Here is a 15,174-nt window from a genome sequence, read left to right on the forward strand (position 1 = left end):
CTCCACTAATAGTTTACCAGTAGAACTTCCCAGGAGCAAGTCCCCTTGGATTTGGTTGAAATGTATTCCTTTCTCCCCAGATTTTCTAGAGAAGGCTAAAAATATGGATAAAAAGCAAGCAAGACTGGGGGAAATTTACTCTCGCCCTCTAAGCACTGGCTCCCCACTCCAAAACTAAATTTCCCAGAGAGTGCCGAGAAGAGAGAAAGGCAAACTGGATAAGTCTGTGGTGTGGATTTGTAAGGTCTGATATGAGGTGGAAGGCCATGAATTTGAAAGTGATGCCACAGGAAAGCCTCTTACATCCTGGAAGGAACGTTCAGAACTGAGATGTATGGCCAGCGCACAAGACGGTACCTCATGCATCACAGAAACATAGAAACAGTAAGTCAGAAGGTGTCTCCGAGGCCATCTAGTCTGACCCCCGGCTCCAGCCGGCTCCACTCATTTCAAGATCGCTTCTGATGAGAAACTGGGACCAGAAACTGGACTTGAACATGGCACCTATCTTAGAAACCCTTTTGCAAAGGGCACTGAGCGTCGAAGAGGCAAAAGGCAACCCCTTGGCTATGTTGGGGGACCTTTTTTACTTTACCGAAAACCTCAGGGAAGGTAAAGAAGTGTAGGCTTTCTGTCAAGCAGGAAAATGGCTCCAGGAATCTCCGGCCCGGTGCCGCGAGGGCTTCACCCACCTGGCCAGCAAGCGCAGCTGTAGAGCCCAACACCTTCCAGGCAGGTGGCGCCGTTCTGGCAGGGCTGGGAAGCGCATTCCAGGATATCCAGCTCACAGGTCGGCCCTTCGAAGCCGGTGGCGCTGCAGTCGCACTGGAAGCTGAGGAGGAGAAGCGCTCGGGATTAGGATGCATTGCTAGCCACCTAGGCAGACCAGCCCGGATGTTGTCGCTCTCTTTCGACTTCACGTGTCAATTTCTTCAGCATTTCAGACGTCTTGGACGGCAACACAGCCAACGTTCCCAGCCCGCACGCCGGAGAAGGCCATGTGAGCAGACATGGGTGGGCCCCAAAGTTTGCAGAGATAACCATTTTTAAAAATCAGGGGTCCCCTCTCCCAAAGCAGCCCAATGGGACACCTGGCGAGAGGGAAGCCTGGTACGAGGAGAGAAGGAACCAAGTGACCGGAATTCTTACCTGGACTGCTCCATGAGGCGAGGTTTCCTTGCAGGCCCCCAGTGCAGGCATGAACCAGAGATGTTTGAAAAGAATGGGAGAGCGCCCCCCGGCCCCCCCCCCCCCCCCCCAGCCGCTCACCTGTTGGCAAGGTCTTGGCAGGTGCCTCCGTGCAGACATGGCTGGCTGTGGCATTCGTCAATATCGACCTCGCACTGGGGCCCCTCGTAGCCCGGCGTGCAGGAGCAAGAGAAGAAGCCGACGTGGTCGCGGCAGGTGCCGCCGTGCCAGCAGGGGGCCGATTCGCACTCGTCGATCTCCACCTCGCAGTTCACACCTTCGTCAGCAGGGAGAGAAGCGGGTGTCGGGCTCACCGGCCGTTGGGAAGGGCCCAGCGCTTCGTCCTTGTGACAATCCGACACCGTTAACCCCCAGCGTGCAGATGGGTCTGAGAGAGTGCGATGCCCCCATGGCCCATTGCAAGTATGGGGCTGAAGGTCCAGATCAGAGTCCCAACAGAACTGCCTCAGCCTCCCGGCACCGTTCCAGATTCAGAGGCGGAGGACGGTGGCCGAGGGAGGGGGGGGTGGCCTGCCCACCTGCAGCAGGACTGAAACCCAGCGAGTCGCGTCCGTATGACCGCAATTCTGGATAGCAGATGCACTTGTACAGGGCATGATTTATTTCTCAGTCGTTATTTTACCCCACCTTCCTGCCCAGAGTGACACTCAGGATTGCAACGGCTGAGTTGCATTATCTGAGCCTCCCTCACTCGGCACAGGCCAGGAGCCCCAGGACCTCTGTACCGCTCGCTCCCCCAAGCGCCAGGAAAGAGGTGCAGTCCGGAAGGACGGGGGTCGCGTGCTCTGCCCTTTCCTGGATCGCTTCGGAACGGTGATGTTCCTCAGGGCTGGGCTGACTGAAGCCCAGACCCTGTCTTGGGGGGTGCTCCGGGGGGCAGGGGGGTGGAGCGAGGCCTGCTCCTCGCGCCGGGGGGAGCACATCTGGATGGCGAAAGCTGGCTGAGTCTGTGGGGGGCCAGGGACGTGTGGGGGCAAGCCCTTCCGCCTGCCCTCCACTGCATGCTGTCATTGCCCAAGTTGTGGAAGGTCAGTGGTAGCCGCACCTGGGCTACAGGTATCAACACCTTCCAGCCGCAGGGGCTGCTGCAGTTTCGCATCCCCCAGAGCTGCCCCCCGACCCTCCCAAAAGATGCCGCGATACATAAGCTGCGTTCTCGTCCCATCTCAGCCCTTAACTGCAATATATTTAAACGCCTCGTGTCCCGAGGCAGCCTTTGCTCTCCTGGCCCCTGGAGAGTTGTTGAACTACAAGGCTCAGAGTTGCTGACCACCGGCTGTGCTGGCCGGGGCTGATGGAATTCGGCTGGATGTGTCTTGCCCCAGCTGTGGGTGCCAAGAACCCTCTGCGGAGCACAAGCCACGCCAGCCGCTTGGCGCAAGGCATTTCTCCTTTGGACCACCGTCGATGAGCAGAGGGGCTGATTGCGGGACGAAGGCTTCTCGCGGGACGAGGGGCTCGTCCAGTTTTCTGGCATTTGTCCCATTTAGCCTGGTCCCTGTGGCACATTCCAGTTTCAGTTAGTCACCTCCGGGGCCTTTGGAGGTTGGAGGAGTTAAACAAAGGACCTTGGAACCCGCCGGAGGGGAGTGAAGGAAGGCAGGGGCGCTCGCTGGCTTCCCGGACGCCTTGCTCATCCCTCGCCTGCTCCCATGCCGCTCTCCCCTCCTCGGCTGCTCTCTCTGATCGAGCAGAAATTCCACTGCCGAGCGGCCCGGCCTCCCACACGGCGCTGTGCGGTGACTAAGAACAGGCGAGAGGCACCTGACGTTGCATCCCGACATTCCTTCGCAGCAGCGCAACTCTTGCAGGGCCCACGGGATGAGCAAGGCCAGGAAGTGTCTCCGTGCCGGCCGGTGCCAGGTGGGGGTGGGCGCACGCAGGCTGAGTTCCCACCCTCACGCTAGGGCTCGGGGGTGGAGGAAAGCCCCCCGTGGCTGCTGCTTCAGCAGAGGGCAGGCAGGTGGAGCGAGCCGGGGATGGCGCGAGTCACCGGCAGAGAAAGCCTCGGGCTCGGCTGAGCCGGGGAGGAGAAGTGAGAGCAGAGCACGGGCTGGACGGAATTCACTACCCGCCCGAGCATTTGCGGTCTCCATCCTGACCGTGGCTGCTCTCTGGGAACTTCCGTGGCTCCCTGCGCTTCGTCGTCCGAGAAAACAAAGCTTGCGTTGGAGCCACATTAAGCCAGAGAGAGCGGCCAACGCAAGCAGCACGTGGCTGCCAAGCGGCTGCGATAACCAACACGCTGACCTGCAGCCGAGCCTTGGAGCAACGAGGGGGTTGGGGGCTCCCCGTAGGCCCTCCCCCCCCGGCTCTTCAGGCCACAGCATGGTGGCGGGAGGGGGAGGGGAGGAAGTAGGGCAAACTTGGCTTGCAACTAATATTTTTGGCACCATGCGTTTTGGGGACGCCGGGGCAGTAGCAGAGCCCCCCCCCCCCAGCCCTCAAGCAAGCCACGCACGAGGTGGCCAAAGCACGGGGGGTGCAGCCTCCAGGGCGCGCCCCTCTCCGCCAGCCCTCGCCGGCACGGCCAGCCATGGGGGGCCAGGGGCCACCTGGCCGGGCCCTGCAGGGCCGCCCGGGATCGAGGGGCCGGCAGACGGGTACCTGCGTATCCGGGCGGGCACAGGCAGGCGTAGTGGTCCCTCTGGTTGAGGCAGGAGCCGCTGTGCTGGCAGGGCCGCGAGGCGCACTCGTCGATGTCGATCTCGCAGCGATGGCCCTGGAAGCCGGGCACGCAGAAGCAGCTGTAGGCGCCCGGCCGGTCCAGGCAGATGGCCCCGTTCTGGCAGGGGCCCGAGGCACACTCGTCCACCTCCTCCTCGCAGCGGGCCCCGGCGTGCCCCGGCTGACACCGGCAGGCGAACTCTCCGGCGCCCTCCACGCAGGTCCCGTTGTTGTGGCAGGGCTGGCTGGCGCAGAGCGACGGCCCGGCCGGGCAGCCCTCGCCGCCCGCGCAGCCGCAGCCAAAGCCGTCCGGGATCTCCACGCACGCGAAGGGGGGCGGCGGGCAGGGGCCGGCCTGGCAGTGGTCCCCGCCGGGGCCGCACGAGCCGGGCCTGCAGTGGCAGGTGTAGTTCAGGCTGCCGGGGGCCCCCTGGCACGCCCACTCAGGCGGGCAGGGGTCTGCGGCACACGGGTTGTGCAGGCGCTCGCAGTCCCGCCCCGCGAGCACGAGGGGCTGCCGTGGGCAGAGGCACCTGTAGCCGTCCTCCAGATCCTTGCAGGTGCCCCCGTTCTGGCACGGGGAGGAAGCGCAGGCGCTGAGCTGCTCGCACGAGGTGCGTCCTGGGAGGAAGGAGAGGAGGGCTGGGTTAGTGGAAGGCCCCGGGGGGCTCCCGCAGCACGGCCGCGCAGGCTTTGGCGCCATTGCAAGGACCATCGGGACGGTGGGCAGTCGTTCCTACGGGAGGCTGGGGACGGCCTCGCGCCAGGGCAGGAGGAGAGGAAGGGGACGGCCGAAGCTCGGAGGAGAAGCTCCAGGAAGATGTGCAGGGGTGGCAGCCGCTAATTCTGTACCACAATCGCAACGCACTTTGATTGCCGGTTGCTTTTGGTTCCACTTTGCTCCCTTGCAGGCCAGAGGAGTTCTGGGCAGCCTCCCCTCCCCCCCCCCCCCCCGGTCGCTGGCCTGATTTCCTGGTGGGCCATTCCCTCTCTTCATTTTCATGTGCTCGGAATGGGGGCTGGGTGTGGAGGGGGCTCGCAGAGCCCTGTGTCTTAGTGGGGGCTGCGGTGTAAGAAGGCAGAATGCTAACTTGCGGCTCGCGTGGTGTCCAGAGACGCTCTGCCTCCTGGAAGGGCTTCCGGGCCTCCATGGAGCGTCAGTGGAAGGGCGTCATTTCACCGGTTTGCTTGGGGCTACTGGGTCGCCCCCCCAGGCTTTGCTGCCCTCCTCTTTCTGGCCCCACCGCCTCTCCCGTACCCCCTGCCCTGCGTGAGCCACCAGCGCTTTCCTGGCCGGCCACCGGGGCCTCCGTTGTGCCCGTTTCCCTGCCACGCTCCGTTCTGGGCAGGGAAGGCTCTGCAGGAGCCACCGGCTCAGCCACATCCCTGCGCCACGTGACCCGGGGAATGCGCTGTGCATCGCACTGCCCAGCCGGCAAGCCTTTCTCCTGCTCCCAGGCCTTTTATTCTCCGATTCTCACTCAGGCAGAGAAGAGCGATGACGGAGTGCGCCTGGAATCCGTGCAGCAGCCTGGGGGGGAGCCGGAGCAGAGCGAGGGCCCCGGACGATGCCCCTCCATGGCAAGAGAAGCGGGGGGGGGGGGGGCGGGAAGCGAGGCTGCAATTGCTCCTGCGGGGGCTCCCCATGCAGGCCCGAAAGGCTCTGAGGGCAACCTGGCAGCCCCTGGAAGGAGCCTGCGGGAGCAGCTGCGCCGAGCTGCAACCCACATTCAATCTGCTAAAAAGAAAGGGTTGGGGGACGCCAGACCCTGCAGCTTTGCCTGTGGAATTCGCACCTTCTCAGCTGAAAACCTGCGCCCTGGAGCCTGGTTGTAATAGCTCCGCAGCCGTCGTATTTTCCTATATTCCATCCTTCAGTCCAAGCACTGCACCCCTGGACTGAATTTAGCCTTTTATCGCTCAAGCATGGAGCAAAAAGCTTTTGTTTTTCAGAGCGTGTATCAACATTTTATTTCGTACCATTCAAACAACCAGGGGAAGAACTTAAATATAAATAAAATACAGGGCTTGATTACGTTATAGTAGCAGTTACAAAGAACGTTGAAATAATGTTTCACAAAAGATGAATCTGCAGCCACACTAGGGTAGATTCCTTAGAATTTCCATCTCCTCCTCCTCGACTTAAAAAAACCCTTCCTTCCCAAGCGTTATTCAGTAATCAATAAACCCCCTTCATCCATTCGCATGCACACAATTAGATCGATGTTTTTAAATCCACCTTAAAACAAAGTACCACAGCAAGCATCCCAAAATTTGTGTAATACTTGCTCAGAGTGAGCACTGGAGCACAATTAGCTCGGATAACTCGGCGAAGGACGCAACCCCATAGAAAAAAGACGGCGACGCTTGGCATTCCCAGGCAACCTTGCTTTCTGTCCAAACCGGCTTAGGTTGGTGCCCTTAATCTAGCACTGCCACAGCCTATGCCTTGATCCCTCATCAGGGTTCCAACGCATTGCATGGATCATTCCAACTTTTACAGAGATAGAAAGGTTGCTTTTTCCCTAGTTGCTTGACCTTTCCAGCACATTGGCAGAAGAAACTCGGGTCAAGGGAAAAGACTGGTTTTTAGAGTTTTGTTAGCCGCGGCTGGCGCTTGTTAACAAAATCTTCTGAGCGACAATCGCACGCATATTGGACAGTCGCCAGCGAGTGCCGGCCCCCATTCGCGACTGCCGAGGCCCCTGCTTTGCTAAATGTGGGAAGCTCGCCTTCAGCCTTTTACGTCGCCCGACAATGACAGCAACCCCCCCCCGCAGTCGCTTCAGCAAGCCTTGCCGTTTTTATTTGGGTAAAAGGCCACCGTACCCACAGTTTTACTTCCAAGAAATTGGCTGCCGCATGCTTGCCACCAAGCTCTGATTTCATAATTCAGAGAGGAGGTCTCCAGCCGCTTGACAAGCAGGCCTTGTTCCCACTCGCTACTCAATAAACGGACGCAGAGGAGAATTCGCAGGCAGCTCCAACAATGAGCATTATGGCCTGCGTGAAATGGAGTGAGACCAATTTTTCTTTCAGCTGCAGTGGCCCGTGGGTTTCCGAGTCTGCTCTCCAAAGAGGACATGGCAAGCGCCTCGGAAGCAGGATGCGGCCTCCGTGCTCCTGTGTCCTGACGGCGGGTGACACGGCAACGGGTCCCCCTGCAGCTGGGCCTGCCCGTCCACTGTGGCCTGGGCTCGGCTCGGCTCGGCATGGGCTCCGGAAGCGTGAGTTAATGTTCTTCAGTTTCCTTTCCCGCAGGAGACACTGCCCCGACACGTTAGGACAATTTCTCCTGCAGGCATGCCGAGGGTCCTCACGCCAGGGATTAAACCTGGGCCTTGGGCATGCCCCAAATTTCGTGGCAGCCCCACTGGCTAAAGCGTCCGCTCGCAACTGACCGCTCGGTCCTGGGAGAGGGGTCCGGCTTGCGCCCGCTTGGCCATCTCTGCTTCCACTTCCGTGATCGGGCACAAACGGGTGTTTTCTGAACGAATGCGAGGTCTGCCTGGCACGTCATGAACACAAACGCCTCAGTTAGCTTTTGCTCCTGAACGAATTGGGCAGAAAAGTCCCTGCTGCTCCAGGATGAGGTGTAAGAGACACGATCACGTAACAGAAGGGCCTGGAGAGGCTCGTCTCCGCCCTGCGCAGTTTTCTTTTCGGTTAAGGCCCTTTTCTTCTCAGTGGCATTTTTAATGAAAGGAGATTTCCTTTTGTAGTTGATGGAAAAGGAGGCCCGATTTTAAAACCATGCCATTTAGTTGCCTGTTCTACTCTCTGAAATGATTCTGAAGGTGCGGTGAGTTAGGCATGTGGTCTTGGCACTATTTTCCTTCTAGAATTGCACTTGATTGTGGTTTTTATTGCAGAGCTCTTAGACAAACTTCTGTGAGGAGCAAATTCGGATACGTATATGAATACCTAGGTATGTACGTACGAGCATGTGTTTATGCTCGGGGACGCTGCTCAGTGCCCTTTCCAAGGTTTGTCGGGCCACTGGGCAGGGCCCCTTCCGTGGTCCCATCCGTGAGCTTGCCTGCTCACTGGGGGAGACACTGGCTGCCGCCGTCCCCTTCCACCCGAGGTTTGAGGGGTGCGTCCCCCGCCACTCAGACCCCACCATCCCTCTTGTCTGAGCCGGAGCAAGAGGTGGGTGAACAAGGAAGGTGCAAGAACAGAGGCGAGGCAAGGCCAGGTGCTCTTGTCAGCGGGACCCCGTCGAGGGCCCAGCCGTGCCGCTTCCGCATCAAGGGAAACTGCTGGCTCCTTCCCACCGATCCAAGGCCCAGCCTTCTTGGAGAGGAGAAGGAGGTTGCTTGTTGTTCTAACAGCAACCCGCTGCCCTTTTGCTTTGTGCTTTGGCGTAAAAACAGCCTCAGAGCCCCAGAAGGGAGGTTATGCACACGGGAGACTGGAGAACAGATTAGGATAGACTTCAAAGGCTTCACTGATAAGGTGCATTAGCAGAAGGCTCTTCGCTGGCTCTGCACCTCCACCCCCATTGCCACGGGAGTCCCATTCTCCCACCTGCAGTGCAGAAGTCTGGTGTTCGCTTTCGCAGATGTCTTGGCAAGTAAATAACGTTGACGAGGGACTCTGGCTAAATCCCTAAACAGACATTAGTTCCCCCTCTCCCCTTGATCTCCATACAGATCATCTTACCTGAGTTACAAAGGAGCTAGGAGGTAGGGTCTCCACGGGTAAACAATATACAAAGTTTCACCTGAGCGGGGCGAAGTCCTAGCCGAAACTTCACCCCTGGCTGACAAAACCCCTTGCCAAAGAGACGTTCTACTGGCAGAGGAAGCGGGGAAAGCACCGTTCTTGGTGCAATTCACCACACTGTGTCACAACCCCAGCTCCCTTTAGCCCATTTCTAGCTTGCCTACTTTCATCTCGTTTGGAAGGAAATTCCCAGATTGGCACATGGACACGGATCCTGTCTCCTAGTCCCATTCCTCGTGCTTCCTTTGGGCACAGGACTCTGAACAGCGTTCTTGTAATTTTCGTCTTTTACATTTTTGCTCTGTTTTCATTCAGGGGTCCTTGCATCGCTGGCTCTTCGGCTTAGAAGCAGAGATGGTCGGACCCCAAAGCAGGTTCATACTGGAGGGGGCAATTCTTGGATCTCCGGGCTCCACCTGGCCTTGCGCTGGGCTGGGAAACAAAACAGGTACAGTGCAACTGACATAGAATCAGTGTAATTTAGCCCGGAAAGCAGATTCAGGATGGCACATTTCACCTTCTGCAATGTTCGAAACTTTTCAAGGACTGCCTCTTGTTAAGCAGAAGTTTGACACAATACTGAAACCCAATCACAATTACCTCCATATTAATACTGCAATGAAAGAGACAATATGAGTGCAAAAGCGAGCAGAAGGCCGAGTACAAGCCCAGATGACCTATTATGAATAGGAGTCCCGAGAGAGAGAGAGAGAGAGAGAGAGAGAGAGAGAGAGAGAGAGAGAGAGAGACTGCATGCCACCAGCCACTGGTTGATTTCAAATGCCTTTTATTTTGTTTTTTTGCTTCAGCTCCGTCACAGACCACATATGCCTAAAATCTCTCCTCCAACACACATGCAACTTTCACTGTAAGGACACACACGCCAAAGCATCTCCCCTTGAGATCACGCAGAACCCATCTGGTGTTGTGGCCGACGGGTCTGACCCTCCCCCATGCCCCTCCGGCACCCGGCATGTCAGGCTAACGATAACCATGCGCTCGGGACCCATTTCTTCATACTCTTCCAGACAGCTCGACAGATAAGCCCCCTCTAAGCTGGCCAAAGCCCCCCACTTAAAATTCCAGTGGGGAAGACGCAAACACCAGGGTTGTCAGCCAGTTCCTGCATGGTGTGGTTCTGCATCTCCCACAGAAGTGGACGGTCAGCATTTCGCCCAGACTGGATGAGTGCCGAGGGTCGTGGCGGACATGCCATGGGTCGCAGGCCCCTCTTGCTCCTTCGTAGCGCAATCTTGCATCACTCCCTTTCAGGAACCGGCCGAGAAGGAAGGGAAGCGGCCGCTAAGCGGTGGCTGTGGTGTCCCAGCGGATACGCTCTTAGCACCCCCCAAGGGATCCAACCAGACGGGGCTACCGGGGGGCACGGCGGAGAGCAAGCAGACCCTCCCGGCCCGGATCTGCGGAATGGCGCAGGGCCCCTGGTGGCCCGATGGGGAAGGTGGCCTGGTGCACCTGGTAAGCACTCGCAGGACCAGTGTCCAAACTGGAGCTACTGGCAGAGAGCAGAAGCGGGGCTGCGTGAAACTGGCCGGAGGCCCCGGGAGGGTCTGTCAGAGGCTGCTCAGCTGTGCCCGGCCCGGCCATGACAGCATGCGTCTTTGTAGTGAGCTCTCTACGGTGCTGATGTTGGTCCCGCCACCGGTGCCCCGACATCTCGGCTGCTGCTTGTTCCTTCCTCGGCCTCCACCTCCTCTCCTTCCATGCCTTGTTTATTCCTAATTCGGTTGTCGCCTGCAGGCCTGCCCCCCCTGACTCCATCCCCCTCACCACCCCTCCTCGTGGCCTTCCAGCTCAGCATGGGGCACCTACTGCTCTGGGGCTGCCGGAACGTAGGAAAGTGGAGCGCGCCTTCCCACTCGGAGACCCCTGCACGTTGAACCGGTCGTCCAGTCGTTACTTCTGGGGGATTCTGCGCCCCGTGTGATGAACAGCTCCAGCTGCATAGAATTAGCGAAGGTCAAACCCACAACACGTTCTCTGCCTCCTCGGATGATGGCGGATGGTTCTGCGCCTTTTCATGGAAGGACAAGGCAGAGCTCTGGAAAAGGAGCACAGAACCTCTCTCTCTCTCTCTCTCTCTCTCGCAATTCTCTTAGCACTTCATACATAGGAAGGATGCGCCACGATGCCTCAAACTAAGCCACTGGCCTGTGCTCAGAATCCGACACTTCCAGACGTACGACACACTCGTTGTGTTACTGCTGTGCTGTTTTGTGCCGGCTGAGCGCCGGCTTCTGGAGGATGTGTCCCCGGCGGGCCGCCGGGTTCTGCTCCGGCCACCTGGGCCAAGCATTTGCCCTTGAGGAACCGGAGGCAGGAAGGCAGAAGGGCTCTCGCCTCCAGAGCCCCGGGCAGAGCTGAACTACTCCGAAGGCAACTTCGAAGAAGTGGCGGAAAGAGTTCTGTTTCCACAGCAACGGAAAGGCGTGTGCTTATATTAGTAAATCCCGGGCGACCTCGGCTGCCCTGCTGCTGCCTTGGTCAGCAGAAGGGATTAGTGCTGGGCAGGCCATTCCCTCCGGAGGGCTGGGGGGGGGGCTCGGGGGCCGAGCATGGCAAGCTCCTGGGGCCCTCTCCCCGGGGCTTGCCGGACCGCCTTCCCCGCCCTTCAGAGCGGCTCCATTTCTGCAAAGGGGCAGTAAGAATGGAGCTTCCACAAAAGGCGCCCCCTGCATTACCCTCCCCGCCTTTTGGGTGCGATTGGGGCATCGGACTGGCTGCATCGTCTGTCTGTGGCTCTTGGGGGGCTTCTCGCCACTTTGCCCATCTTCCTTCCCTCGCCAGAGGAAATGTGGAGACAGAGCGAGAATGGCTGCACGGGACTTGGCGTTCTTTTGGTTGGGGTGCTGAGGAGCCATTCAGCTGGAAGCACCCAGAGTGTGTGCGAGAGAGAGAGAGAGAGAGAGAGAGAGGGAGAGAGGGAGAGAGGGAGAGGGAGAGGGAGAGGGAGAGGGAGAACGAGCTTGAGCACTGTTCTGATGAACGTACAGAGCTCCGAGCCATGGCATTCTGCGGGGGGAGAACAGCAATGAGCAGTCAATGAACTCTTCCATAAAAGAGCGTGGCGGTAGTTGCCAGGTATCTGTGGCCAGAGTCGGGGTTCTCCTCACTAGATTTCCCTCTGGGCAAGAGTGCTTCCCGAGCGCCTCACCAGGAATCCCCCCGTTCACGCCCAAGGACTGGAGTGTTGAGTCCTGAAGCGGCTCCGTTGCTGCCATTCTCATCCAGGAGCGAGCTCAGAGTGCTTTGCTCCAATTCCATTTTGCCCCAATCCCCCTTTGTTCCCGCTCACCGCCCCCCACTCGGCGCAGCTAACTGACGAAGCACACATGAATGGCTTATGCCTGGAAAGGGGGGCTCCTCCGAGAACCTCCTCTCAATGCCAAAACCTCTTTTTATTAATAACATGCGATTATGCATTATCTGCTAAAAAGTCACCAGTCACTGCACCACCACTGTAAACAGCAAGTCCTTAAAAGAATAAAAATAGGAATCCTAAACATCAGAACTGTGTATTTGAAAGACAACGTTAACCCCCTTTCGGAAAAACAAGGCCCACTTGTAGTTACGGAGAGAAGAAAGCACTCCTCCGTTTGGGAGTGCCACGGAGGACGGGCGTCCACGTCTCTGTGGGTAAAGGTGCCCCTCATGCAACTCTTAATGACCCAGCAGCTCCCAGCGAGGCAGGGAGTCCCTCAGATAGCCAGGTCCTGAGCCATGCAGGGCATTAAAAGTTAAAAACCAACAGCTTCGCTTATGCCCGGAAGCCAAGGGCTAAGCGCAGGTGTTTCAGAACAGGTGGACTGGAAGCAGGGAGACGTGCAGCGCGCATCATGCTGGAGTGCCCAGAGGTCGACACCCTGACCGTGTCTGGGGGCGGCCTTCCGATCGGTGGGCCCACATTCCCCGCAGGCATGATTTCCCTGGCTTCTCGCCCGACAGCAGCACAGTGCAGAGTTTACCGTCGGGGGTGCGTCAAGCTGGCAGCAATGCGGCACAGGATGTGATGCACCCCCCTGGGAATTCCTCATGAGTCGTGGCAGTGAAAGCGCTGCCAGCTGTCGTAAATATTTGGGTGTGAAGGGCTTCAGTCTCCTTGAAGCCAGAAGCAGTGCAGGGAGGAAGAGAGGGAGGCTCCGGCTGCCCAGGGCTGGGTGCAGTTGGCACCCTCCGCTGATTGCGCCGCCGGCCTCTAGGACCCCTGGGGGCCGCCCCCTCCCTGATCCAGCTGGCTGGTGTTGGTGCCCCACAGTCTCTCACCCCCGGTCCTAACACCATGCACAAGAGCCTCTGTCTGCCAGAATATGCATGCGACCGTCACGCACCGGCTGAGCCAGGTGTGCGTTTGATCGTCCATCCACCGCTTTCGTGCAGATGAAACGGCTCCTATTATCAGGTTTCGAGGAGGGGGCGACGCCATGCCCATAAATCCACACTGGCTTTATAGCCGTCTCCCCTCCAGCGCCCCTTTGATCTCCCACCTTCCCTTGCGGCCCTGCCCCCCACCCCCGGTAAACACCCCTCCGGACTGGCCGTCATGCCCCCCTCCTCTGCCCCCCTCGCTGGACCTCAAGCGCAGAAATGGGGCCCAGGCAGGGCGCTCCTGTGTGAACCCGGTTAGCCATGCCGGCTCTCAAGCTTTAATTCTAAATCCAATCTAAATACGCTGCTAGCTAACAAAGGCTGCAGCCACTTAGAAGAGCAAAGAGCACGGCCGCCGGGCACGTCCCAGTGCCGCAAGGGCCCGGATCCGCGAAGCAGAGCGCCTGTTGCACGTGCAAAGTACAGGAAGCACCACGTGTGACTGAGAAATACCGTCTGAACGATCTGCTCTTTAGCGACGGGCACTAAGTGTAAATTGCACTATCTATTCCGCAGTTTCTTCTGAATGTTACTGAAATGCATTTGGAACTCCCGCTGCCTGTTGCAGCGCAGCCCAGAGGTCTGTACCTTCCCCTTCTTATCTCGCCTGCAACTCTGTAAAAGTAGCACACTCAAAGTTTTTATATGCCGCCCAGTACAAAGTCTCTGGGTGGCTTACGGAGACTTGAAAGGGGCGGTGGTGCTGCAGCACCGCTAAGGAGAACATCTTTTCCCAGTTTGGCTATTGGGCAGTATAAACGTGAAACAAATCAACAGCCCGTTATATTGCTGTGGTCCCATCGCTCCCCGCCTCTTTTCGTGTAACGCAATTTTGGCCATCTCCAAGAGTGAGACTGCTCTTGTTTGGGGGTCCACCCTATGATTTATAGGACTCAAATAAGCTGCATTAGTGCATTTAAGCATCATTCAATACGCGCACTTTACACCCGTCTGCACAGCGAGGTTACAACTTTCAGCCAGAAATACCAAACATCACCAAATGAACCGTTTCTTTCTTCATTTATGTTATGTTATCTATTCGTTGTTTTTCTACAGATATATATATTCAGAGTGAAAACAACTGATACCCCCCAAATTATCAAAATAAAATTGGTCATGGAACTGGAGCTTCATCGATCGACAAAGAGTAAGGATCACAACAACAACACAACAATAACGGTAAGATTTTTCTTTTAAAAACTCAAATGTTGGAACAGTTGTGCAGAGCAGCACGTAACAAGGTAGAACAAAGTCTGTTTTATTCCACAAGTTGTGACAGGGCTGTGTGCCACGATTTAAGCAAGTCTAAAATGCAAAACTGCCGCGGTTGGTTGTTTCTGAATCAGAGTTGGGAACAAGTTTTGGTGCTATTCTAATCTATCCCGAATACAGAAGCGATTGTAAAACATGGAACTGGCAGGTGGAGCAGAGAAAGACAAGGAATGGCAGTTGTCTTCTGAAGTCATGCACAGAAGACCATCCAGTCTAAAACTGCTTGGCTGCATCACTCAGTTTAAAGATGATCAGTCCTTCGAGCAAGGGTAGGGGCCCGTCCTGTCTCAGATTCCCCTCCTGCAGACCCAGACATCTACTTCCACCAAACATGTGTCCAACGAAGAACCGGGGGCAACAAAAAGGGTGAGGCTCCTTCACCCCAGAAGCTGCAAGCTTAGAGTTGCTAGAGGGCAAAACAGCCCCCCCCCCAAAGGCTTAGGGTTTGCATCTGGTTCCAGATTCAAGGTTTAGCGACTGACTCCCTGCAGCTTTCAACCTGCCACTTGGCCTCAGTTCTCCTATTCTGTCAAATGGAGAGGCAGTGGCGACTCCGTGCTTGGAATTTCAGGGATGCGGGGAAGATGGGCGCTTTCCCTTGCAAGGGGAAGAGACGCATTTCGGCATCCTGGCCGCGAGTCCCCCTCTGGGATGCGCTGATTTCCAGGGCTCCCCGCGCCCGGCGTGCCTCCCCTTCCAGACTGACCGGGGAGCAGGGCTGCCTCCTCGCAGGTGTCTTCCCCAGGGCCGCCGTCCCGGCCCCCCGGCAACCGGCCCCCTCTCCGCGGCGCGCACGGCACCCCGTCCCCGCCTGGCGCTGCGTGCTCGGCCAGTAGCCATGGTGACCGGGCACAAAAGCCGCCCGCGGGGACCCGGGCAGCGGCCGGATTCCTGCCGCCAGACAAAGAAGCGGGG

At 57.8% G+C, this 15,174-nt stretch overlaps 1 protein-coding gene across 1 annotated transcript in view; it reads right to left on the reverse strand.

Annotated features, from left to right (window-relative positions):
- Window positions 1-15,174, reverse strand: part of CRB2 (crumbs cell polarity complex component 2) — an 87,987-nt gene that overhangs the window by 17,842 nt on the left and 54,971 nt on the right. Inside the window, exons 2-4 of the mRNA XM_044439729.1 lie at window positions 3,817-4,497; window positions 1,270-1,465; window positions 693-832 (exon numbers count right to left, since the gene is read on the reverse strand). Coding sequence (XP_044295664.1) covers window positions 693-832; window positions 1,270-1,465; window positions 3,817-4,497 — 1,017 coding nt within the window. The remainder of the gene's footprint in view (window positions 1-692; window positions 833-1,269; window positions 1,466-3,816; window positions 4,498-15,174) is intronic.

The sequence above is a fragment of the Varanus komodoensis genome, unplaced genomic scaffold, assembly GCF_004798865.1.
Source record: "Varanus komodoensis strain SLA01 unplaced genomic scaffold, ASM479886v1 scaffold36, whole genome shotgun sequence".
Taxonomy (NCBI): Eukaryota; Metazoa; Chordata; class Lepidosauria; order Squamata; family Varanidae; genus Varanus; species Varanus komodoensis.